This window comes from Lycium ferocissimum, chromosome 10 (genome assembly GCF_029784015.1).
Source record: "Lycium ferocissimum isolate CSIRO_LF1 chromosome 10, AGI_CSIRO_Lferr_CH_V1, whole genome shotgun sequence".
Taxonomy (NCBI): domain Eukaryota; kingdom Viridiplantae; phylum Streptophyta; class Magnoliopsida; order Solanales; family Solanaceae; genus Lycium; species Lycium ferocissimum.
In genome coordinates, this window is record NC_081351.1 from 34,471,746 (window position 1) to 34,498,427 (window position 26,682).

Sequence of the window (26,682 nt, forward strand, 5' to 3'; positions counted from 1 at the left end):
CCCCTGTCTCAAAAAGATTGTCATAGTTACAATTTGGATAGTCAAATGATATTTTCTTTGATCATATTTTTTTAAAAGTATTTTTGAATTGTTAACTATTGTGCTTTATAGTACTTTTTATTTAATTCCTAAATATATAATTTTTATTTTTAAGAAATTAAAGATTCTCACCATGAACATTAGTTAGTTTTACCCTCGTAATTCGAAACATGACAATCTTTTTAGGACGGAGGGTGTATATGTTTCTCGAATAAAAAGGACAAGCAACATAATCTTTTTCTCTATCCACCAAAAAAATTCATTACAATTCTTCATTCATGGTATTAGGTCTATTTTTAAAATGGTATCGGAGTTAGATTCATTACAATTCTTGATTTACTCGATGTTAGACTCTCAAATTATGTTGTCCGTACTTGCAAGCCAAGGCGTACAAGGGTGTCAGAATTTCCCATATCGGTATGTTCTTAATGGGAGATTTGATCTCTTTATAAAATCTTGACAATCCCCACTTCATAAGCTAGTTTTTCGGATTGAATTAGATCCAAAATAGGTTTTTTATCAGTCTGGCAATACATGGACATGATTGAACAAGACATGCAAAAAAATTGTGGCGAGTTTTAAATATGGAGATAAAGATATTGTGGAGTGCTTCCTCTTCTTTATGATTTCAGTTGATCATGAGAAAAAAGATAGCAGAAATATGGAGCAGAGTTATGGCCAAGAATGGAGATTGTTTTTTTCCTCCATTAAGAGAGAGTGACTGGCTTTGAAGTAGACATCACAATCACAGACCCAATTAAATGCTAATGTGGGGCCCTACTACTAGGAATAGTTTCTCCCAAAGGGTTTGGAGATCAATCTTTATCATTGCCTTCCCTAGTGGCCTGGTCCCTCTTTTTACGTTTTTTTAGTAACGCTTTTGTTAGTCTATGATCATATTTGGTCCCAAAAAAGAAAATAATCAGGTCAGAGTTATCATTTAAATTTTCAAATAAACATTTTTTCGATGTCAACTGTGAATCTGTGATGCTCGAGTTGGTAACACCATGAGAGAATATTACTCCGAATTAGTCTAAGGTACGCAAGGCTAGTTGAAAAAAATAATATTCCACGAGATATAGTTGAAGCCAATATATGCACTCGTTGAATACTAGCTAGAGCCTAGAAAGAACAAAAATATGTGTAATCTAAGTGAGAATTGAGAAAGCTCACAATTTGAATCTTCTGATTTCTCTTTTTCAAGTTGTGGGTGTGTTTGGTATGACGGAAAATATTTTTCTATTTTCTCTTGTTTGGTTGCACTTAGGATCTTGAAAAATGTTTTTCTCAAAATAAAAATAAAAAAATTCATAATAATTTGATGAATTTTTTTTTCCGGATTAATAAAATCACACAAACTTGTTCCCCAACCCATCCCCCTGCGCCCACCACCACCCCCAACTCCCTCCCCTACAACCACAAAGCAAAGCCACCACCCCATGCCAAATTACCCACCCCCCACAACCCCACCCAAAGCCACCCACCCCCACACCCCCTCCCATCCTATCCCCACCTCCCACCCGTGCTCCCCGCCACCAAAGTTGCCTTTCTGAGAAATCAAAAGCCGCATAGTGATTTTTCTTTGAGTATATCTGAAATGTTCTTAAAATGACGTTTTAAAACAATCTACTAAACACAAAAAAAATGAATAGGAAAACCAATTATTTTCCGACAAAATATTTTCTTGGAAAACAATTTTCGTCATACCAAAAAAACCCTATATTAGCAATCATTTTCCAAATTGAGAAAAAGTAGTACTTGTAGTTCTTTTCTCCTCTTTTCTTTTGGTCTCCGCATTTAAAATCTTATTCCCTCCATCTCAAAATACTTATTATGTTTTATTTCTTGAGAATTAAGCTCTATGAACTTTGATTATGCATTTTTTCACCATATTGATATGAGAAATATTACAACTTATAGTACTTCTTGTGAGATCTTTGAATATATAAATTTTAATTTTTAAATATTGAATTAATTTAATTCAATTTAACTAAAATAAAAAGGTTGTACTTCAATTATCGTATTAATTTGTGGTAGTTCAGACAGTTTTATCATGCTTTTTCTTCCTCGTATTTTGACATTGCTTTTTACACTACTTTGAATTGCTTGTCTTTGTGCCGAGTGTCTACCGGAAACAACCTCTCTACCTCCCAAAGTAGGGGTAAGGTTTGTGTACACTGATCCTCTCCAGACTCCACTTTGTGGGATTTCACTATGTATGTTATTGTTGGTGTTCTAATTTAACTCAAAAATTGATTAAATGGACCCTCAATAAGTAAAACATGACAACTATTTTGTGACCGAGGGAATAATTTGAAGCATTTCGTAGGAAAATCCCAAATCAGATGGCTAATAAGTAAAATTTAACTGATGCAACGAAGGCTAGGATGAACTCGAGAATGACAATGCATAAATGGACTAACCAGGTGCCAATTGCCGTCCATGTGTCTTAGCTTTAAAATGATTTTGTAGACAATAGAGGGTTTTCCAGTCATTTAATTCAGTCCTTAACCTGCTGCACTATTGGGTCGTTTGGTTGGGAACAGAGATATTCTGAGATATATTATACGAAGATTTTGGTAAAAAAGTTCATATCAACTATTTAATATGAATAATTAAAAACGAAATAAATGTCATTTCAAAATTTTGTACTAGGATTAGTATCTTAATCCCAATAACCAAACAACCCCAAAAAGATAGGAGATCGAGTCTTCCCCATTCACCATAAAAGATACAAAAAAGAAGTACATGGTTATTTGTTAGTCAATATCTACTACTTCTTTCGTTATATTTATTTTTTATGATGTTTGATTGAAGGGTAGAAGGGTAAAAAATGGAGGTGATTTAAAATATATATCTTACAAATTGAAAGTTAAATTATTCTTAAATATAAAAATTTATCATTCATTTTATAATAGACAAAAAATGAAGTATATCGCATACATTGGGTGTTAAAAATAAACACAATGTAGGGCTTTTGATTATCAAAATAATTTTAGAAAACGATAGGTAAGGTCAACTAGGTTCTCTTATAATACACATATAACGATAACGTCATATAAATATAATATGGGCAGTAAAATATTTCGTGATTTAACCTTAACAATTTTGAACGGTTATATTACATCTTTTTCTTAGATTTTGTGAGTTGTACAAAAAAATCAATATTGAGTTTTGTATAAGATTTAATAGTTTCACAACCTCCCTAAACTCTACGTTGTGGGATTTCACTGGGTTGTTGTTGTTGTTATGTTTGATTTTTTTTTTTAATTATTTTTATTACATAGGAGGTATGGGAAGGGGGAATGCAGAATTATAAAGATTGAAACTTTTCTTTTTCAAATAGGAAAGTTCGTTGTTCATCCTTAGAGATCCTAACTAGTTATGTTTGATTGATCAATTTAAAAAAATATAGTTGAAACTTATGATTTAAAATAAATATCTTAAAATTTTAAAGTTAAATTATTCTTAAATATAAAAATTTATCATTCATTTTATAATAGACAAAAAATGAAGTATATCGCATACATTGGGTGTTAAAAATAAAACACAATGTAGGGCTTGAACAAATTTCAAAATAATTTGAGAAAACGATAGGTAAGGTCAACTAGGTTCTCTTATAATACACATATAACGATAACGTCATATAAATATAATATGGGCAGTAAAATATTTCGTGATGTAACCTTAACAATTTTGAACGGTTATATTACATCACGAGTTTCTTAGATTTTGTGAGTTGTACAAAAAAATCAATATTGAGTTTTGTCTAAGATTTAATAGTTTCACAACCAAAAGTTTCAAACAAAGCTTTTTCTTTTTCTGTTCGAACTCTAAATTCAAAGGTTTGTAAATACTTCATTAATAACTACGGGTCTAGGCCACACTCTTCAATGCACAAAAAAGATGAGACTTTTCCTTTTCAAATAGGAAATTAAGTGTTCATCCTTAGAGATGGATAACTAGTCAATTTTATCAATTTGCAAACTCTAGCCCAATTAGTTGAAAAAATGTACTTGGCTATAGTGACAGAAATATTTTATAGAGTAGCCGTTTCTTGTTCGATCTTGTGTATTATTGACTAATTTGAGTTGAATTTGCAAGAGCATTGTAGAAACAAATCTAAAGTCGATAGAGCTCATTGATATATAGTACGACATGTATGTGATAATACATAAGGATCCCTCAAACTTGTCGTGTTTTTTTCCGTTACGGTCTTAAATTTACGGGGTTCCTAGTATCTCCTGTCCTTGTTTGAAACGTCATATTGACACCTTGTAAGACAAAAATCAAATTAGATTGGGTAAGTGTCGGACATGCACGACACATAATAGAAGAGTGAAGTTGGCTATGATTTCAACCTTATGCAAACCGTTACCTTGATTCATCGAACAAACTTATCTAGCATGACAAGAAAATTCAAATGTGACAAGACAAGGTGCCTAAATGACTCCATAACAACCCGCTTCACCATAAGAAAAAGGAAAAAGAAGTAAGAAACAGGAAACAACAAAGAAAATTTATTTTAGCTAGATCTGGTGTGAGGGTTCGACTCAATGAAAATTCAAGACAAAACAGGTTTTAATCATAATAACATTTTTTTTGCGTGGATTGTCCTTCAAACGCACTGGTCTTTAATTTTTGCCCTTTATATTTGTGGTTTTTAATTACGGTTCCATGCTACTTATTTAATGAAAATATCCACACTTGCTTCGCTAGACGTAATTTTTATTACATTTTTATCTTCAGAAATTTTACTTTTGCCTCGCTTAGCATAAATTATGTAGGACTAAGTTATGAGGCATAAGTTTTGCAGTATTTTTCAGATTATATTGAGTGTTAAAAGTTTTGCCTCGTCCGACATAATTTGTATGGATATTATGATACATATGCCGAAGTTAAACGTTTATGCCGAGCGAAATCTTAGATTATATTAAGTGTTGAAAGTTTTGCCTTGTCGAGCATAATTTATGTTTATGTTATGATACGTATGCCGAAATTAAACGTAAACTATGTCTTGCTAACTATAAATTATGCCGCGCTAAAAGGGCAAAAATTAAAGACCACCCCGAAATAGGGGCATTTGTGCGAATGACCCTCATAATAATAGGCTAAGATGAAACATTTTTTTTGCGCGGATTGTCCTTCAAAGGCATTGGTCTTTAATTTTTGGCCCTCAAACTGGTGGTCTTTAATTTTTGTCCTTCGCCTAATACCCCGATGTTCAGGGTTCGAACCACGATTTCGAAAAAAAAAAAAGTATTCGCAAGGTAGAGTTTCGTAGCAAATTAGGCCTATTCGGGCAAAAGTTAGGCCTTAAGACAGAGTTTTGCAAAATTCTAGCTAAGTAACCTCTACCTTAGGCAAAACTCTGCCTTAAGTAGAGATTGACAAACTCTCATTTGATAAAGCAGAGTTTGCAGTCAAACTCTGTCTGATAAGTTAGAGTCTCTGCAGGCAAACTCTGCCTAGCGATTTCTTTTATTTTTAATGTTTGACTGAGTTGGGGTTCGAATCCGAAATCCAGAAGTTTTATGCGAAGCGAAAAAAAAAATTAAAGATCAGCAATTTGAGGGACAAAATTCAAAGACCGTCCCCGGATAAGGACAATTGTGCAAATTGTCCAAGATGGAACAGCCGAGTAATCAACTCAGATACAGGGCTGATGAGCAGCAGGGCCATGTAGTAAAGCAAACCTATATTGCGGTAGCCCATCTCATTCTCATGTTAAGAAGCTGTTGGATACTTGACTCTCTTCGATTTGGGCCCTGCAATGGGCCAGAAGTGTCTTGGAACTGGGTCGGTCCAGTCAAATCTTATGCTTAGCTTGGAGTAAGGGAAGTTACAACAAGGAGGTTGTTGAGATTGACTGTATGAATCTTCACCGTACCAAGCTTGAGTTCTCATCAACCCATTTATTGAAACAAATTTGTATGTTGCAATTTTTATAGCAAGGTTTGTTTGAACGTGAAGACACAATCATGAAGTTTCAATTTAACTCCAAAACATTATCCTTAAGTCCAAAGAAGTACCATGACAAAATTAATCATTTTCACATTATTTCACTTACATATTTTACTCATGCTACATATTTTAAAACTTATGCTCCTTCTGTTTCAATTTAATGTCTTAGTTTGACTAGCCATAAAGTTTAAAAAAGTAAAAGAAGCTTTTGAATCTTGTGGCCTTAAACTAAAGATGTGTGTAACCGTAACATACAAAAATGTTCTTTCAATCTTGTGATCTTAAATATGCCATATAGAATCTTGAATTAAAAAGCTATCAAATATAGAAAGAGGCAGAAAAAGTAAGACACTTAAACTGAAATGAAGGAAGTATATCTTATCATTATTTCATTCGTGATATCTATTTTAAAACTTTACCATTATTCACTCATGATACCTATTTCAAACCCCATGAAAAATCATTAGATTTGAACCTTTATATGTTCAAATTCCATGAATCGTTTCAAACTCCAGGAACTTTCAAAGTTTTGAACTTTAACTAGAATGTTCCATTTTAGCTTGGGATATTTTTCCAGATATTATTTTTTGCATTAAAAAGTGGTTACTTTCTAATAACAATTGAAACAGTTGCTAAAATTTAATTGTTAGCCTTTAACGTGCCGGTAAGCCCTCTAGATAGGTTTAGTTGGACGCAGCCCAAAAAAGGAATGAAGCTCTTTTCAAGTTAAAGCCTTACCCAAACAAGAAAGAGATTGCTGGAAAATTTGAAGTATTACAACTTGTTAGTGGTTGGATCTCCTTTAAAAGATACGCAAATTGCAATAAAAGTTTATAGAGTTTGTTGGATTATCAAGGCATCCTCGCTTACAAGACTCATTGGATTTGTGTGATTATATTAGTTTTTTTCTCCCACTATTCTATGGTGGGAATAATAAATTTATATGATCATGTCAAGTTATTTAGTTGAAAAAACGTTTTGGTACTTTACACTGTACGTCTTATAACATTAGCACACTGTAATTGTGTATCACGATGTTGAAAAATACAGATGTTCATCTCTAACGACTTGAAATTTTAAAGTATAATTGTCTTTAGAATAATTTACAAGATGTATTAAGAGAGTAACCGATTAGAGAACAATTTATACTATTATTATAACGCTTCTAATCTTGCACTCGCTCTCTCCCTTAGTTTCCTTTTCTATAAAAAACTTTCTTTTCCGAAATTATAGACGACGGATCTCTCAGCGCACTATATTAGTTTCACCAGCTAGTGCACATTGATTATTTACAACTTTACAAATAACATTAAGGGATACTAAAATGTAATTATAATGTTGTAAAAAAAGTGACACTCTTGTCAGCATTTTTTTATTCAACTAAACGAAATAAAGCTTATGAGAGAAATAAGTGATCTCTTTCGCTACATCAAGTTTGCTAACTTTCATTTTGCAAATTTACCTTTTATCGAATGAATGCTAACAAATACTAGTAAATTGGATTTTTATTGAGGTGAGTATAAAATTGTGGAGGCCACAAGATGCAAAATGGGTGCATATCTAATGATGAGAGTACAGAGACTCTCCACGACTATATTGTAATGAAAATTGTGGTAGAAAAAGACCCCTGAAGATCCTATGAACAAATCTCAATCACCAGTCCCCTCTCTCATCTTATCCTTTTCTTTCAAGATCTCCTTCTATCATTTTCCACCAATCGTTTTTATTTTACTATCCTTTTCTATATGAGCTAAGATATTATTGGGACTATTTCTTCTTTTGTCATCATCTTCTAAAAAAAATTGTTTAATCGTCAAATAATTCAAAACTAGGAGAAGAAAAAAACTGACGAAATGATCTCTTATATCCATTTATAGTTTGAATAGAAAAAATAACGCCTTATTCTACTTTTTTTTTAAAAAAATTGGGGCTAAGGATTAGGGGAAACAGTTGAGGGAATTACAAGATGGGGGAAGACCTTCACATGATAGCTAATCAACTTAGCTACTAAGAATCACCTTAGTCACCAATAATCTATAATAACCTATCAAACCAAATTTCCCGATAAAATAGGTAATAGATGATTTACAATGAGAAGCATCTCCACTTTAGCCTTTCATTGGCCAAAACCAAGATAATGATTCTCATATAGTCATATTCATCTTATAGTATCTCTAAATCCTTGAAGATTGGGTCAAAGATTAATACACATTTAACTTTACTTGGTGGTTGCTTCTTTGTATCTACTAAAGTTAGAAATGTCGAGTACAATTTGCTTGATGTATTCTATGAAATTTTGTAAATTTCAATTTGTTATTTAAACATTACTCTAAGATTTAACACGGTTTAATTTTAGATTCCTTGAAGTAAAAATTGCATGCTCTATCATGAGAAAATTTTATGATTGCATAATATGGCTCTAATCAAACTTTCCATTCTAATTAGAGCGCGGATAAAATTGATTACGTACAATTTAATCATCTATTCTACAATTGAATTTTTCGTCGCTTATGCTCAGTTCATTTCACTGCTAAACGGAAAGAAAATTTCGAATAAGTATTGAAATACAATAAACATTGACATTATTAGTCTTCAAAAGTCCTAATTTGCAAGATTAAACTAAGCAATGAACTTGGAATTCAAGCAAATATTAGTAAATTATGACTAAAAGTCTACAAAAGTCATTCTACATTATTTAAGTACTCTCCTTCTTTCTCACCATACAAATTCATGCCACCAAAAAAAATATATTTTAAAATACAAAAAAAATATATAATATAAAAGAGAACAAAGAAAAGAAATAAAACCCCACAATAAAAAAAAAAAAAAATGGTGGATAGGAGTTAGTGAGTGTGGATAAAACGTGGAAACCACAGCCAATAAGAATAGAGAGAAATCCCAAACAAGCCTTAAAATCATCGTTGGTCAATATTTGCCTAACCAAACACAAAAATTACTACTTTTTCCAAGAAATACAGTTACAAAATTTACAAACAGAAGAAAAAACTCTAAAAGTAGAAACTTTCCTCCTTTGAAAACACCACACGCCTTTCCACCAATTCTAACCACAAGAGCTCCTAAAACCCCCAATTCATATACATTCCAAATTTAGGGTTAGGGTTTTTGGGAGCTCAAATTATGGCAATTCCAACCGCATTTTCAGGTGCCAAGCTTGAATCTTTATCATCATCCGTAACAGCGAGTTCTGCAGCGTGTGTTGGGTTGTTTTGCAATCCGGGTCGGGTCAGGAGATTGGGAATTCAAAAGGGTTTGTTGAATTCTTCAGGGATCAGATGTGAAGTTGCAGCATCATCTGATGATCAAAGTTCTGGGAACAATGTGACTCCAAGTTCCAGTCTTTCTGCTCTTGAACAACTCAAGACATCAGCTGCTGACAGTATGTATTTTCAAGATTGTGTCTTTTTGTTCTCTTTGATATGATTGTTTTGAGAATCTTGGGGTTTTTTGTTTTTTTTTTTATTGGTTAATTGTTGGTTGATTTTTGTGTTTCATATTAGCTATGGTGATGTGATTATGTAGCAGCTCAATGATTCTATTTGATCAATGAGCTGAAGGTGTTAGCTGTTACATCCCAATGTTATGAAAAGCGAAAAGCGCAAAAAATCTCTAAACAAATATATATATGGTTAGTCCAAGACTTAATAATAAATAAGCATGAATAACAAATATATGGGCGAAGAATTGAAAAAAAAAAAAAAATCACGATACATTTAAATATCAATTGGTTAGTATCGCCTCTTCAGGAGACACTTATTGGCAAGGAAAAGTATGTTTTAGAGCCTTGATGACAACACTGAAGTGCACGTTAAGCAACGTGGAGCACTCAGCATGTTTTGCGCCTTTGACAAAGTTGATGCATTCCTTCACGAGCTCCATATTAATCAATCTTATTTTCTGTTATTCTGCTCTTTTGTTCTTGGAGTAATTTCTTCTGTTTGATCAAGGCTTATTCTTTATGCATTGTGGACTTTACTTTGTCTTATAGTTGATAAGTGTCTGGTGGAATTGTGGTCTTTAGTCAATTTTTATGTTTATTGAGGATATTGTTATCTTACTAGTTTTCCGTAGAGGTTTAGGCCAGGAGTTGTTCTTGCTTATGCTGCTCACCTGTCGCATGATAGATTGGAACATTATCATCAATTAAATACTGCAACAAGATGTTGAACCTCATGTTTCTTTTATATAATGGTTATCGATAACTCTGCCTATCAAGAGTTAGGCAAATGGAAGAAATCAGTTGGCTTCTTTTTTCATTGGCTGCTAGTGTGCGAGTTGGACCTTATGTTTTTGCATCCTGACCAAATAGTTGATAGCATTTTGGCCTATCCTGGTTTCTACTTTGCATGTGGTGGCATATCAGTCCTTTAAATTCTTGTTGATTGGACAATATAGACAATGTGATATCTTCTTATATTAATGTATAATATCATTGTGCTGGTCTTAGTTGCAAACATAAGGGGAAAAAAGAAGAAAAAAAGGTACTCACTATTGCAAATGTCAATTGTAATGCGTGGATTCCCTTGTTGAATATAAATCAATGTACACTCAATAAGAAGTGAACCTCAATTTTTTTCCTTATATCCAATGTTTTTATCTTAATATGCTTCAGGATATACTAAGGAAAGGAGCAGTATTGTTGTCATTGGGCTCAGTATCCACACCACACCTGTTGAAGTACGTGAAAAATTGGCAATTCCTGAAGCAGATTGGCCGAGACGCATTGGGGAGCTTTGCAATTTGAATCATATTGAAGAAGCTGCAATTCTTAGTACCTGTAATAGGATGGAGATTTATGTCGTAGCTCTTTCTCAACATCGTGGTGTTAAAGAAGTTACCGAATGGATGTCAAAGGTATTTCTTTTCCCTTGAACTTTGCTATATGATGGTGTAGCTTTATCATCTGCTATCTTTTTCTTTGGATGATGATTAGAAAAAGTAAAGTGCCACTATCCATAGTCATTTCTTGGTGAGAAGGGGATAATATTATAAGCCGTACATCCTATTCGTGGTTCTAATAAACATAATAGAATACTTCCTGAATTTCCCCGTTGAAAAATATCGCAGCATGTGTTTTTACATTATTGGGTGTGTTCGGTATGGAGGAAAACATTTTCCCATGTTCGGTTGGTCAAAATTTTTGGAAAACATTTTTTGTGGAGAACAAGTTCCTTAAAAATGAGGAAAATGACTTCCTTAATGGAATTAGGGAAAATAAGTTCTACAAGTGGCAATCCACATTGACTGTGTCCTCCTCACCCTCCAACACACCTCATCTTCACCCATCCCACACCTCTCCACACCCCTACCCCCACCTCACTTCCCATAGTAAAAAAAAAAAAAAAAAAAAAAAAAAAAAGGCAGCCCGGTGCACTAAGCTTCCGCTATGCGCGGGGTCCGGGGAAGGGCCGGACACCTCACTTCCCATAGTATTTGTCTATATTATATATAAATGCTTTTAGGATAATATTTTTTGCTTATGTACCGAACACAAGAAAATAAGTGAGAGATCCACTTATTTTCCTTCATACCGAACACACCCTGTATATCAACATTGTGGTTCTCTGCTCACAATCATGAAATTTGCGTTCTTCGCAAGGGGTATAACCATCAAACTGATAAGCAGTGGTCCTTTTCTTTTGCAGAAAAGTGGAGTCCCTGTTACAGAGATTTGCAAGCACCGCTTTCTACTGTATAATAATGATGCCACGCAGCACCTCTTTGAAGTATCAGCTGGGCTAGATTCCTTGGTCTTAGGAGAAGGTCAAATCCTTGCTCAAGTCAAGCAAGTAGTCAAGGTCGGCCAAGGAGTTACAGGCTTTGGAAGAAACATTAGTGGACTATTCAAGCATGCAATCACAGTCGGAAAGAGGGTTAGAACTGAAACAAACATTGCAGCAGGGGCAGTTTCTGTTAGTTCAGCTGCTGTGGAGTTGGCTCTGATGAAGCTTCCGGAACCCTCCCAAGCTACTGCTAGGATGCTAGTTATTGGAGCAGGCAAGATGGGGAAGCTTGTGATTAAGCACTTGGTAGCCAAGGGATGCACAAAGATGGTTGTTGTAAACAGAAGCGAGGATAGAGTTTCTGCCATTCGTGAAGAGATGAAAGATGTCGAGATAATCTACAAGCCCCTCAGTGAAATGCTTAACTGTGCTGCTGAAGCTGATGTTATTTTCACAAGCACCGCCTCAGAAACCCCATTGTTTATGAAAGAGCATGTGGTGGATCTTCCACCTGTTGGTCCAGGTGTTGGGGGTTCAAGGCTTTTCGTTGACATCTCAGTTCCTAGGAATGTTGGTGCTTGTGTAGATGAGCTAGAGAATGCGAGAGTGTACAATGTAGATGATCTAAAAGAGGTTGTGGCAGCTAATAAGGAGGACCGTCTTCGAAAAGCAATGGAAGCTCAAGCTATTATTTCTGAAGAATCCAAACAATTTGAAGCTTGGAGGGATTCGCTGGAGACTGTTCCAACCATCAAGAAACTGAGGGCTTATGCGGAAAGAATAAGGCTTGCTGGCCTGGAGAACTGCATGTCAAAAATGGGCGATGATATCTCAAAGAAGACAAAGAAGGCTGTTGATGATCTTAGTCGTGGTATAGTTAACAAGCTCCTTCATGGTCCCATGCAGCACCTAAGATGTGATGGGAGTGACAGCCGCACATTGAGTGAGACCCTTGAGAATATGCATGCTTTAAATAGGATGTTCAGCCTTGAGACAGATATATCTGTATTGGAACAGAAAATCCGAGCTAAAGTGGAGCAAACTCAAAAATGAGGTGCATGTCTGAAACTTTTTTCCTTGAAAATTCTCTCAGAGCCTCAACTGAATAAGAGGAAGAATTCCTCAATTGTATTTTCGTTGGCGGTACTGTAAATTCTCATTGAAATGCAGGACATGATCCCTTATCGAGATCTTTCCTGTTGATTTAATTTAGAAAAATACATGTGCAAACACTGTGATTGCGGATTCCTTTCGTATCTTAAGAGTACATTTTGTATGTAGCTGTTCTATTTAGACATTATTACTTGAAGTTTGATCCTTGCAATGAATTTTTCATGGGAGAGATCTATATACTGCTTCCACAAACAGTTCTAGCCTTGTAACATATTCACCGATTCATTTACTATTATGATTATTATGTTGATGTATTAATTTCATTCGACTTGTTTTCCCTTCACTTTGGAACCCTGCAGTGTAATTGTCAAATGCAACAATGTTGATTACTGGAATGCTGCTTCGTTCTCTTCTACGCAACAGAATTCATGCTAACAAGGTAGTGTTCTGTGAGACATCTTGGTCTCACATTGTAGTTCGTATGCTATATGTGCCTCAGATATAAAAGTAGTTGGTATAACTAATGATACCCTAATGATTTTGCAAAGCAGGTAGAAACATAAAATGGTCAACTAGGTTTTGGTGTACCAAAAACTTCAGAACCTGTCAAATTTGTTAATGACCATCTGTACTTTGCATATCAAACCTACACAACTAAAATCCAGGAAAAAACCTCGAACTGGGAGGGCGATCCTCCCAAAGGTCAGTCCCATAGCTGAAAACGCAAAGCTCTATCCAGTGAGTACCATTATTATAGATTTTCTTCGAACTTTCCTCAACATGTAAAGCGAGTCTGAGTTTATGGTAGCATAGCAATGCAGACTTAGCTAAAGATTGGGAACAATGGAACTACTAGTTAAGAATAGGTTTTAGACCTGTTAGACAGTTAGAGAACGTCTAATGTTAATTATTACGGAGTATTATTTATATATTTAACCTATTTTTCACTTTTATTTTATTTAGTATGACGATGATATGAAGTAGGCGTTTGGCCATAGAAACCAAAAACTTTTTCACTTTTTTTGAAATTTTGAAGTTGGAGTTGGAGTCGTGTTTAGCCATAGTTTTTGAAATAGTATTTTTTTGTTGAAATGTACTTGTTTTGGTTGTGAAAAACAAGTTTTTCTTGTTTTTCATTTTCATGGCCAGACACTAATTTTTGAAAAAAGTGAAAAAAAAAATTCCGGAAAAAAGTGAATAATTCTTATGGCCAAACGGGTCCGAAATGAGCTTAAATGGAGAGTGGGGATTCATATAGCCGACCTCAACTTGTTTGAGACGGAGCATAGTTGTTGTACTATAACACAAAACTTACTATTCTAGCTACGACAAAATGATCAGATTATACATGAAACTAGGGTCCTAACTCCTATAAACCTTTTGGAAGTTGAAGTTGTATCTGTAAACTCATGAAAAAAATCCAAGATACGTGAGTAGAAACCATTATTTTACTTGAAATACTCTCCAAACATGTTTTCAATATAACACCTATAGATACTGAAATTCAACATTTGCAAATACTCATGTTTAAAACAGACTTTACAAGTACTAAAATTTTATTTCATGAGGAAACAAGGTAGCTGCTGCCAAGCCATGAATAAGAGAGAATACGCAATTCAAAGACAGCATCAGTTCCAAAGTCATCAATAATGAACCCCACCCACCCCACTCTTCCTGCCAGTACATTTATTTTGTCTATTCATTTAAGTTGTGTCCTTTCTTGGTTCGTTTAATATCACCCCTTATCTTTGTAGTCTAGTTAGGGAATACTTGTGTTATGTGTATAATGCATCCTTCTTGCTCTTTCAAGTTCATGAACATTAAATAAATCCAGTTAGCGCTACACGCATTTACTCACAAGCGAGTGCAGATGGCCATAAAGATACCTCCAGCTTTATGTATAAGTCCATAGCTTCAGTAATTAGACCTGAACATTGTGAAACATGTGAGAATTGAGAGTTAATGCCATAAAAATGAGAAAAAACAACGTGTCATAACAACGTGTCATCTATTTAATCCAACTTTAGTGCAAAAATGAAGCATAGGAAGATCTTGTAAGGCTTCATGTGTATGAAGGATCAAATGAAATCTTGACAAGACAGTAAACATTGAAAATATGGAAAACTTTTACATTTATTGCTCTTTATTATTCCCTATTTGCTAGAAAACAAATATGTTAGTTGATTATATATGTTAAAAATAGAGCTGTGTTTATCCGTACTGAGTAGAGGGGGTTCAGGGCTAGGAAGAAGCGTAGGGTGTGGGGGCATGGAGTAATGGTGGGGCCAAGAATTCTAATTTTAAAAAAATGTAACGAAATGCTACACCTGAGTTTTGAACATGCAACCTCAAGCCACGTTGGAGTCACATTTGAAGCTGCACTAGAAGATTCACTTATGCCAAGAAAATTCAACAATTAATGTAATGTATGTAAAATATTGTTTTTATTTTTGTTTGCGGCGTTAGTTTTTCTTTAAAGGGAATTCAATTGAACCCTTCGAACACGTGGCTCCGCCCATGGGTTCGGAGTGGAGGTTGGAGTTAGGGCTTCCATCCTTCAACTTGCATGGTCTTGTTTGAAAACTAATGAGGTATGTGGTCCCAAATAAATCACATGAATGCATTTGCCAATGAGCCGTATTTTACACAAACTCTTATGATTTATCCATTGTCACCAATTATTGATGAAACGTTAGGTAAAATTGTGGTATGATAGAACTTTGAGATTTTAGGTCATTTTATCTTCTTTGGTGAAACCTTAGGTAAAGATGTCATTTTTGGTACAGTGCTCGGACAGTAGTAATCCACAGGAAAATTTTGGTATATGCCCTGGCGGGGTTAAAACTCACTGACAATTTTAACTTCTTGTGCAAATGTAGCACCTTGCTTAGTTGTTCAAGAGCAATTATTTCGTTCCACATATTATTCCTTAAAATTATTGTTATATCATCTACTACTAGAGGTACACTTACCTTGGTTTTTTAATTGAATTCCCTTTTTCTTGGTTACTTTTTTAATTGAATTCCTGGAAATATTCAATTATTGTGATTCGATAAAGTTAAATGGACACAATTAACCATTGGATTTGCAAATACTTTTAACACATTATCACCTCCTTTGTTTAATTCTTGTTCGATAAGGATCAAGGAGTGCCTTAATTATGACAAGCATTCAGAAAATAATCGAATAGAGTTGCTGATAGCTATAATTATTAGTACTATTTAAAGTAAGTACATAGGTACCTCTTTCATGATAATGATTTTTTTCTTTCTTACAATTTAGAGTAGAAACACCAAAAAGGAAAGGAAGAAAAGGCGAAAGTATAGGTTCAATCATATTGTACTTAACTTGAGGATAAACCTAGAGCTAATAATAACTTTTACATACTTTACCATCTTTATGTTGTTACACAATAACTGAAACTCTAGCAATCATACCTATCACTTGTGCAAAGTTTTCAACATCCCTTTTTACGGACATTATGGGCGTGATTGTTCTTTAATATTATGTACTATGTATGTAGTAAATGGTCCTCACTCCCATGCTTTTGAAGTCGTTACATGTATGGCATCTTAATAGAGGCGGCTTAATACATTAGGGGACCTAAAGCTAAACATTATTTAGAGGTGTTTAATCTTTTCTTAAATAAGAATCATATATATTTTTATGTAAAATCTATTTTTCTAACTTGTTCGAGATGCAAAGTGGTTAATAATATTTTTATAATCAATTTCTTCTAATAATTCTTTATCAATTGACAATACCGTCAATATATTTAATCCTTTTTTGAAACATTATTTAAAGAGCTCCATGTTGAGGTTTGTATTAACGTTTCAATCCTTCTTTCTCTTTTTTTTTTTTTTTCAATTGTGTGATTAAGTAATCTCATCGATATTTTCAAGTTGACAAATTTAAATTCTACAGTAATATATAATATAGAAACAATACCTACATTAGGTAAAAATAACGAATGTCAAATTAAAAGAAAAAGATAATAGACAATGAAAACAATAAAGCATCATTCTAGAAGCTGAGTTACTTGATATTAAAATAAATTCCATTGCTTTAACGCTTAAAAACTTGGGAAAGAATGAAAAAGTATGTGCAATTTAATTATCCAATGTTCTTTTTGTTATTTTTGAGAGAGTAGACAGTTTAGTATGGAAAAGAAAAGAATATACAAAGTATAAATTTTAATATCAGGTCGGAGGAAAAAAAGAACAAGTACATCGATGACAAAATATAAGTTACTAAATGATCACTATTTAGTCACTTTTACATAAAGATCTATAATTTTTATTTTAAAACATTCATTACTTTTCAGAAACTTAATATAAAATTCAGTATTACAAAAATGAGGCCCCAGTAATTTGGGGGCTTAAGGCCATTACCTCAGTGGCTTTGGCCTTGAGCCGGCTCTGGGCATCTATATTCAATTTTAAGTTTTTACGACTAAAGAAAAACTGCCCTGGAGATTAAAATACACAAAGAAAACTCTATAGATAATTTGATCGATTTTCAAGAATTTGAAACTCTAGGACAATGAATTTTTTTTTTCAAGTACATGGCAGAAAGGTGTAGGCGATATTTTACGCAAAAAAAAAAAAAAAAACACACACACATTATTTATTTTGTACTGGGTAGAAAAGTTTCAAATATTGGCTTTGATCTAATCACTTTTGCCAGTTTAACCATCCGGTAAAATTTCAGGACTGATTAATTCGAGTCCACATCACGTAGGACCTATTGAAGGAAAAAAGTTCCCTACCAAAAACTTCTTAAAACACGGCATAATGCCTAATAGATCCTCAATGAATGAAGTGATATTTCATCAATTTCAAGTAGTACAAAACATGGAAGAGATTGAAAAGAAGTTGGGTATGGAATTTTTCGACTTTGAAAACGCAACGTAGAGTTTGGCCCCCTTTCGTGCCTATGGTTGAGGTCACATTGTTATTTTCTGTTTACCACTATTTGTTAGTACGTAGGAAATGCAGAAGAATCTTTCATGTCTCCTTTGTCCTTGTACAAGAAATAAAACAGATAGCTCCCTTCAACTTTCATCTCAAACTTTGAAATTTGAATGAGAAAAAGTTCATGTTCTTCACACGTTTAGCAAAAATGACTTTTGATATGAACTGTTATATCAAGATTTGGAGCTTTGTCTGCCCCTAAAATTAAAATATATCATATCACCTTCTTTGGTTAATTCTAGTTCTCTATAGTTGCTTCTGGCTATAATTATTACTACTATTTAAACTAAGTTCAGAGTATCTCTTTCAAGATAATATTAATTTAGTCTATAAACATCAACAAGGATAGGTAGAAAAGGCTTAGGAATAGGTCCAATAATATTAAGGGAAGAGCATTTCTTTTCCCATATTCTATACCTCAAAACTTTAGGATAAACGCTATAAGTAGTAATAACTTAATTTACCATATTTATGTCCATAGACTTCAAAATTTTGCTAGATTTAAGATGCGCTTTTACAAGACGAGTCCAATCAATATTGAAAAGTCCGATCCATATTTTTCAATACTATGTTCCGTTAGAGTTTCTTGGAGGCTATTCCATCCTAAATCATAGCTTACACCTATAAAAATGGTACTTATTTCATTGAAGAGGCATCTTGAATATCCTATAAGCTCTTGGGCATTCACAAAGAGATCAAGACATCAACTATTGTCTTTGTCAAAGTCGAAGTGATCAAGAGGCGTCCTTACTCAAGATCAACTCGAACATCGAAGTACTGCCGACATACTTGGCGATAAAATATTTCACAAGGAGGTCCGCATCCTATGTTCGAGGAAAATATGCTAGTAACGGCACTCAAATCACATACTAACTACCCTCAAATCAGGAAGAAAATTTAGGGAATCGGAGAAGAGTTAATAGAATACACAAAATTGTACTGACAATCTTGAAAACACAAAAGGAAGGAACAAAAGGCTAAACAGTTTATCATCTTTATGTTGTTACACAACAACTGAAACTCAAACAACCATACCTATCACTTGTGTAATGTCTACTGGGAGAATTAATTTGAATTCACGTTATGTAGATCACTAAAAAGAAAAGTATTCCCTATCAGAAGCTCTGCTACTCCCAAAACTTTGATTTAATCCTTATAACATATTAAACATGAAAAAAATGCCTACTAGATACACCAACGATCTAGTGAAATTTTCATGAATTTCAACAACATACCCAGTGTAATCCCACAAAAGTGGGGTCCGAGAAGGATAGAGTTTACACAAACTTCGCAACCTAAAAGCGCAGAGAGAGACCTCAAATTTCAAAGAAAAAAGAAAAGGAGGCAGTAGAAAAAATAATAGATTTTTTCCCCATCAATTTCAAGTAGTGCAAGAGATAGAAGAGATTGAAAAGAAGTCTGGAAATGGAATTTTCCAATTTTGAAAACAAAACTAGACTTTGGCCCCCTATTTAGCCTATGTTTGAGGACACATTGTCACTTTCTATTTGCACAATTTGTTATCTGTAAATTGAGAAGCATCTTTCATGTCTCTTTGTCCTTGTACAAGAAGTAAAACAGACAGCTCCCTTCAACTTTCACCTCAAACTTTGAATGAGAAAAAAAGGTCATGTTCTATACACCTTTAGCGAAAATGACTTTTGATATGAATTGCCATTCCAAGATGTGGAATTTTGTGTGCCCCTGCAATTAAATTATATGATACAATCCTTAAAAGTCATCAACTACCTAATAAATTGATATATATGAGCAACTTGGTGGTTTACTAATTAAATATCGAAAATAGTAGCCGCTATAACCTAATCCTCCTTTTCAAAAATAAAAATAAAAACATAAACATGATCCTCAAAGTAGAATTTAATTAATCTTACATTCTACAAGTGTAGACGTATGAAGGTTGAAAGATAAATCCATAGTTGACATACAAAAAATACAAGAGAAATCTCTCAAATTCTAGTTATCATTATATTACTTTTTGGTATTCAAGAAAGGCGACAAGTCTTGGCTAGAGACGTGAGTGCCAGCGTGCAATGAGGTTATTGCGATATGTAAAGAAATAAAATAGATAGCTCCTTCATCTTTCACCTCAAGACTTTGAATGAATAAAAGGTCATGTCATTCACACGTACGTTTAGCAAAAATGACTTTGATATGAATTGCTATTTCAAGATGTGGAACTTTGTGTGCCCCTAAAATTAAATTAGTATATGATACCATCCTTAAATATATACGAGCAATTTGGTGGTTTACAATTTAAATATCGAAACTAGTAGCTAATGAAACCTTAACCTAATCCACAAAGTAATTTTCCCTCCTAAAAGTATAGACGTGAAGGTTAAAAGATAAATTTATAGTTGGCACACCAAAATACAAGAGAAACTTCTCAAAAACTATTTATCATTACTTTTAGGTATTTAAGAAACGCGATAAGTCTTGGCTAGATATGTCAATGCCGGCGTAGAATGAGTTTATTGAGATATATTTCAATAGTTATCCTGTTGTCCTTGTAAAAGAAATAAAATAGATAGCTCCTTCGTCTTTTACCCCAAAACTTTGAATGAGTAAAAGATCATGTTCTTCACACGTATAGCAAAAATGAGTTTGATATGAATTGCTATTTCAAGATGTGGAAATTTTTGTGCCCCTAGAAATAAATTTTATGATACCATCCGTAAGAGTCACCAAATACCTAATAATAGATTAATATATACGAGCAATTTGGTGGTTTAATTTAACTAGGAAAAAAATAGTACCTAATGAAACCTTAACCTAATCTTTAAAGTAGAGTTTAATCTTACTTGATGATTGAGACAAGTCCATAGCTGCCACACTATAAGTGCAATAAAAACCTCTTAAATTTTATTCGATCATTACTTTTAGGCACACAAGAAAAGCGATAAGTCTTCGCTTCTTCTTGTTCTTTATTTAAAAAGGATCAGGAATCGAGATTCATAATTTATTTTTTAAATTACTCTCTGCTAAAATTGATTAGTTTAGACTAGTTATTGTTGTAAGAGAAATTCTTTTCAAGTTTAGACTTTGTCTTTGAATTTCTTATTCTGGTCTTGAACTCAATAAACTCTTTCTTAATTCATTTTATTTTTATTTTCAGTTTCTACCAACAAAACAACAACATACTCTTTCGATATAATTAAATGAGTGGACAGGAATATAGAGTGTCTGCTGACATGCCTTATCTTAATAGGCCGTAGCGCATTAAAATGTTCTTCAAGCAAAAAGGAAAATAATAGCATGGACAGAGAAAGGATGATGCATGAAAATTAAATATGCCATATGAGAATTGCATTTACATTAATTGTCCTTCAACGTTGTTCAATACAAAAGGCAAAAGCAATCTCCTTCAAGTAATTTTCTCAATAAAGAACTAGAGTACTAGACAAAAGCTATGGCCCAGTAATTAATCCATCCTAAGTGGGCCTCCACCCTATAGAGACACACTCTGCAGAAAGGGCCTGACCAACAGTCACTGTTATATGCATGGCCCATGGGCCTCTCCCCATATCGTTGTCTTCATTTAAAATCTATCCAAATTATTACAAAATATAAGAGAAAAAAAAATATTTTAAAATCTAGCATTTTCAAAGCCATGTAAATCACTGACTCTATTCATCGACTTCCTCATCATAGCCACTTTAGCTAGCTTCTCAGCTGCTCTCCAAGCCGATGTCGGCGTTAACGGCTCGCCATTTTCATCGACGAACAAGTTCATTTCCCTCTCGTTCATTCTCTGCCGTTGGATCATTTTTTGCTGCTCTACCTGCTGTTGATATTGTTTCCTCCATTGCACTTCGGTCAGCTCGGCTTCTAACCCTCTAACATACTCGTCCACAAAAGCCGAGCCGGACTGTATCAACAAAGCTCGAGCCGACGATAACAAATGCGTCGCGCTAGATAGCTCGTTATACTCGACTAACCTCCTAGACTCCGCGATCGCCCTAGTAGTTATAAAGAGATGCCTAAGCCGTTCGATCTTCGGAACAGAAGATCGAACGGCTTGAGGTCTCGGAACCAACAAAGAATGTTCCCTCCCGTATATTGCTTCTTGAGTCGCGGGGTCCTTGTAACAACATCTAACGGATAACACATGGTGTGAACCCACACCATTAGTCATTCTTGGTACCTTTACTTCCAACAACAACTCTCTTTCCTCCTCAGCGTATAAATCCCCGAGCCGAACACAACTCGAGCCGAGTACAGCTGGCCTACCATTATAGGAATAAACCGCCGCCACCTCAGCAGGGTCCGAACCAGATGAAAAATCCAGCTGGATTTTCAAATCTTGAACCACAACACTCAATAAACCGCCAACACATTTCGAAAAAGCATCCTCAGCCGGCTCATAACTATACCCGGCTTTTTTCCCGAACCCGGACGAATGAACCGGAATTTCAATATGACCAAACCGGGTCGAATTCACACGAGGCGATTCAGACCGTCGATTGTGGCTATTATTATTACTACTTCCCTGGATCTTTTCATCCTGACCGTCGGATAATAACATAATACTAGCAACTGGATTTCTCTCACGCCTTTCTTCAAGAACCTTTTGTGCTTTCCTCAAAGCTTCACCAACACATGTCCCTTGGCTAACAACAAGCCGATCAATTATACGCCGAGCCGATCTTTGTCCTTGTGGGGTCATTCTCCTTAAAGGCAGTAACCTTTTCGGCGTAGCCGAGAAAGCCACAATCGAAAGCCTATCAACAGAGCCGAGCGACGAAATAACTAACCTCATAGCTCGCTTCAACATTTGTATCTTTGCCCCACTCATACTACCGCTCACATCCAATACAGTCACCAAATCAATCGGGGCACGCCGGGTCGGGTCAAAAAACTGACCCGACCCGTGACCCGAGAGACCCGACCCGGTATTTAGTGGAGGTGGTGGAGGAGCTTTGATCTTCAATACGACAGCGTATGTTTCGTGTGATTTTCCAACTGAAATAATGGCTGCTTCAGGCATTAAACTGACTTCAACGGTTCGGTTATTATCTCTGGAAAAAGAGTCGTCACTTGAAATTGGATTAACAAAAAACCCACGAAATTCCTCAACTTCTTCGTCTTCTTCTTCTTCTTCGGGTATTGTAACAAATTTAGTACCGGCTTTGGGAGTCATAAGGGGTTCATCATCATTGTAATAAGTTTTCACATTTGGTAACAAAGGTTGTCGTGTTTTTTCATTTTTTTCTTGTTGTTTTTTGTTGTTGGGTGTATTGGGATATGATTCTTGTTCTTTTTCTTCTTCTTGTTTTTGGTGGGTTTTTTGCGAATCTTGTTGTTGTTGAAGTGTGTGAATGGCTAAAAGTGGTACATCTTTCCATGTGGAGTGACAAACAGGGCAAACTAAAGTGCTGTTTTTTCTAACATGAGAAGCAATGCAAGGGAAATGGAAAGTATGTGAACATTCTGCTGTGTATATAGCCATTCCTTGACCGGATTTTACACTTTGTGTACAGACTCCACAGCTATGCTGCAAATAATAGAAACACAAAAAAGATTAGATTTTTAATCAAGAATTGAGAAATAAATAGGGATAATTACATTTTTGGACAGCTCAAAAGTATAATAGGCAGCAAATGTATAAGCTGTGTACAGTAAACTAGCGTTTAGCCATAGATGTTGGATCAGATTTTGAAATGTATCTTCAAATATTGGTTTGGCCATGAAATTTGATCAGATTTTGAAAATTTTATCTTCACAATATTTTGAAGTTTCAATTTTTGGGAGAAATTTTACTTTCACTCACAAAATAGAAGTTTCAAATTTTTTTCAAATAAAATGCATGTCCGAATACAACTTTAATTTTCGAAAATCACAACTTCAAATACTTATTATAATAAACATATAATATACACAAAATATACATTTAATATGCAAATATACGTATAATTACAAAATAACATAGAAATGGAATATAAATGCAGAAAAAGATTCTTACTTTGGAGAGACGGAGGGTGTTCTTGAGGATGGAAAATGGAGATCTTGGAGAAGATGGATTGGAACCAAGAAGAGTTTTTGGGCTTTTAGTGTTGGATTTTGGTGTAGTTTTGCAATGGAGTTTAGGACTAATAAGGCTGTTAATGTCATTAGAGGATGCTTTATTATAAGTTTTGCAACGCAAACGAGGAGTAGAGGGATTACTACTAGATAAAAAACTAAGCTTTGCACAGCTTCTTGGACTAGGACTTGGACTTGGGACTTCTTGTTGTGAATCTTGTGCATGCTTATCTACAAACTGAGGTTCTCTATCTCTTGGGATTGTTGTGCAAAATGCTCTCCTCCAACCTGTCCCCATTTCTCAAAAAAATGTTTCCAAAAATTCAAGATTCAAGAAACTATAGTAATATATTGTTATAAAGTGATATAAGGGATGGATCTGAATCAGTTGACAAAGAAGACAAAAGGGTAATAAGAAGTAAGAAGATTCAATTGAGAAAGGCAATGAAAAGGATAAAGATAGAGACAAAGAAACTAAGAGGTGGAATTGAAGATATAGAAATCTCAGCTCAGACTTATAGTCAGAGCCTTTTCTTTGCCTTTTCTTAACTCTGAATTAATATTTTGCTACTATTAGACCCAAAAAGATAGCTGCATCTATAAAGTGCTTGAGATCTGTTTCTTCTTTCTCTTGCACTCTGTGTCTGGTGACATATGGGGAAGTTTAGAGTAGTCTTGTTGTAAAACTATATATATATATATAAACACACACATATATATACATACAAGTATATTCCTTGGGATATGGTAAATTATTTTTTGAGGAGAAAATTACCTGGTGCTTGGTTGGTTTTTGGCATCTGGATTTGAAAATAATAGTAATATGCATTAAATAAAGAGTGGTGAAAACAGAATTGGAGTATTATTTTGGATCCTAAGGTCAACGGTTTCTTCCAAGATGACTTAATTTATTCTAATCTTATCATGATTAAGAGGTCCATATGATTAAACACATGAAATTCTTGATTTCACATTTATGACAGGATTTATGTATTATGAAATTGAGGTAACATTGAGACGTATTATTGTTACTTTCTCTATTTCAATTTATGCATCTTAACTAGGGGTGCTTATCGGTTGGTTCAGTTCAGTTTTGTATATTATCGGTTCGGTCTATTGATTTTCGATTTTTAAATATGCTAAACCGATAACCAAATCAATAAGATATTTATTATTGATTATTCGATTTTGGTCCTTAACGGTCGGTTTTCGGTTTAACCGATAAGAAAATGTCCCTCTAATTTTTTTTGCTATCTCTTGTTTGCATTTGTTCATATATACACTGTCTTCATACATAAAAGATTAAAAGTCTATACAAATTACAAGCATAAGCAAATTTAAATATATTATTGCTATTTGCTAAAACAAACTTCTTTTCTTTCACGTTTAAGTAGCAAACTTGGATGTTGTAGAAGCAAATTCAAATACGTTATTGCTATTTGCTAAAACAAACTTTTTTTCTTTCACGTTTAAGTAGCAAACTTGGATGTTGTAGAAGCAAATTCAAATACGTTATTGCTATTTGCTAAAACAAACTTGTTTTAAATAATTAGAATTTAAAGTCACTATTATATAATTAGGGATAAAAAAAAATTAATATAAGCTTATTGGGTTATCGGTTTAACCATTAACTAAATCCTTAAAATGGGAAACCGAACCGATAACCCGATAAAAAAAATTACAAAACCGTTAACCTAATAACCCAATGATGATAAACCAATAGCGTTTTTATTGGTTCGGTTTATCGGTTAAACCAGTTTATGCACAATCCTAATCTTCTTAACTTTTTGAAGCTCACCACACGTGTCAAGTTTAACACCACAAGGTTCACAAGACATTTGATACATCATAACCATCTTTAATTTAAGATTACAAGATTAAAAACGATCTTAATAAAGAGAGTAGACACTTGAATTATGTTACTTTATATCTCGATATTTCTTAACTTAAGGGTCAAATTTGCTCCTGAATTTTGTCCTTCATTAAATTTTTGATATAACATTACTCGTATCGTTAAGAAATAGTCTCGCTTTGTTTACTTGATCCTCATTGTGTTCCAACTTGAGAGTAATTTTAAGCAACAGTCAAATGTTACCGGATAATTTAGACCTTTTTCAAAGAATTCGGATAAATGGATTCCACCTATTTTATGTTGGAGCTTTGTTAATGGAAAGAACTAATTCGAGACGATTTACTTAGGGTAAAAGTTGGGATATATCAAAAGTGTGATGACAAGTAAAGATGAGCGATTCAAATAGTATAGGGGCAAATTTCGGCAATTTCCTTATTAATAATGCAAATTAATAATGCCTTCTTATTTTTGCAAGCTATGCTACTCCTGTTATATTCTCTTTTTAGGTGCCCTATACACAATTAGAATTTAATGGATAAGATTTTCTTTGATCAAAGTAGCTCTTAATCATACTCTTCCCTCAAAAAAATTGTCCACTCTTTTGACAAAAGCGAAGTTTAAGAAATAAAGAAAACTTTTGAAATGTGTGATCCAAACAAGCGCCCCGATATTTGTGTGGCTATAAATCATCTCATAAAGCTAAATTATTTCTAAATATACAAAGGAGATAATCTTTTTGGGACAGACGGAGTAGTTAACTAAATATATTTATTAATGCCACATAATCGTTTCTTCTTTTTCGTGTAGAAACAAATTCATAGGGATAGATCAACATATTAGGCAAAAACATCAATCCAGATATAACATATGCTTGTTAAAAATGGAAGTGGGTGGAAACTGCTAACTCATTTGATGCGAGTGAAAATTCACTAACACAATAATCACTAGTGATTTTGGATGA

At 34.0% G+C, this 26,682-nt stretch overlaps 2 protein-coding genes across 2 annotated transcripts; one reads left to right on the top strand and one right to left on the bottom strand.

The window, feature by feature from the left end:
* The first annotated feature begins 8,933 nt into the window (after positions 1-8,933).
* LOC132033564 (glutamyl-tRNA reductase 1, chloroplastic-like) lies at positions 8,934-13,180 on the top strand. The gene is made up of 3 exons (XM_059423571.1): positions 8,934-9,400; positions 10,634-10,875; positions 11,667-13,180. The coding sequence occupies exons 1-3, from the start codon at positions 9,142-9,144 to the stop codon at positions 12,795-12,797; spliced, it is 1,632 nt and encodes a 543-aa protein (XP_059279554.1). The 5' UTR covers positions 8,934-9,141; the 3' UTR covers positions 12,798-13,180.
* A 7,939-nt stretch (positions 13,181-21,119) lies between these two features.
* Positions 21,120-24,541, bottom strand: LOC132033565 (E3 ubiquitin-protein ligase WAV3). The gene is made up of 2 exons (XM_059423572.1): positions 23,811-24,541; positions 21,120-23,342 (listed from the first exon to the last, which is right to left on the bottom strand). The coding sequence occupies exons 1-2, from the start codon at positions 24,165-24,167 to the stop codon at positions 21,435-21,437; spliced, it is 2,265 nt and encodes a 754-aa protein (XP_059279555.1). The 5' UTR covers positions 24,168-24,541; the 3' UTR covers positions 21,120-21,434.
* Positions 24,542-26,682: the final 2,141 nt, after the last annotated feature.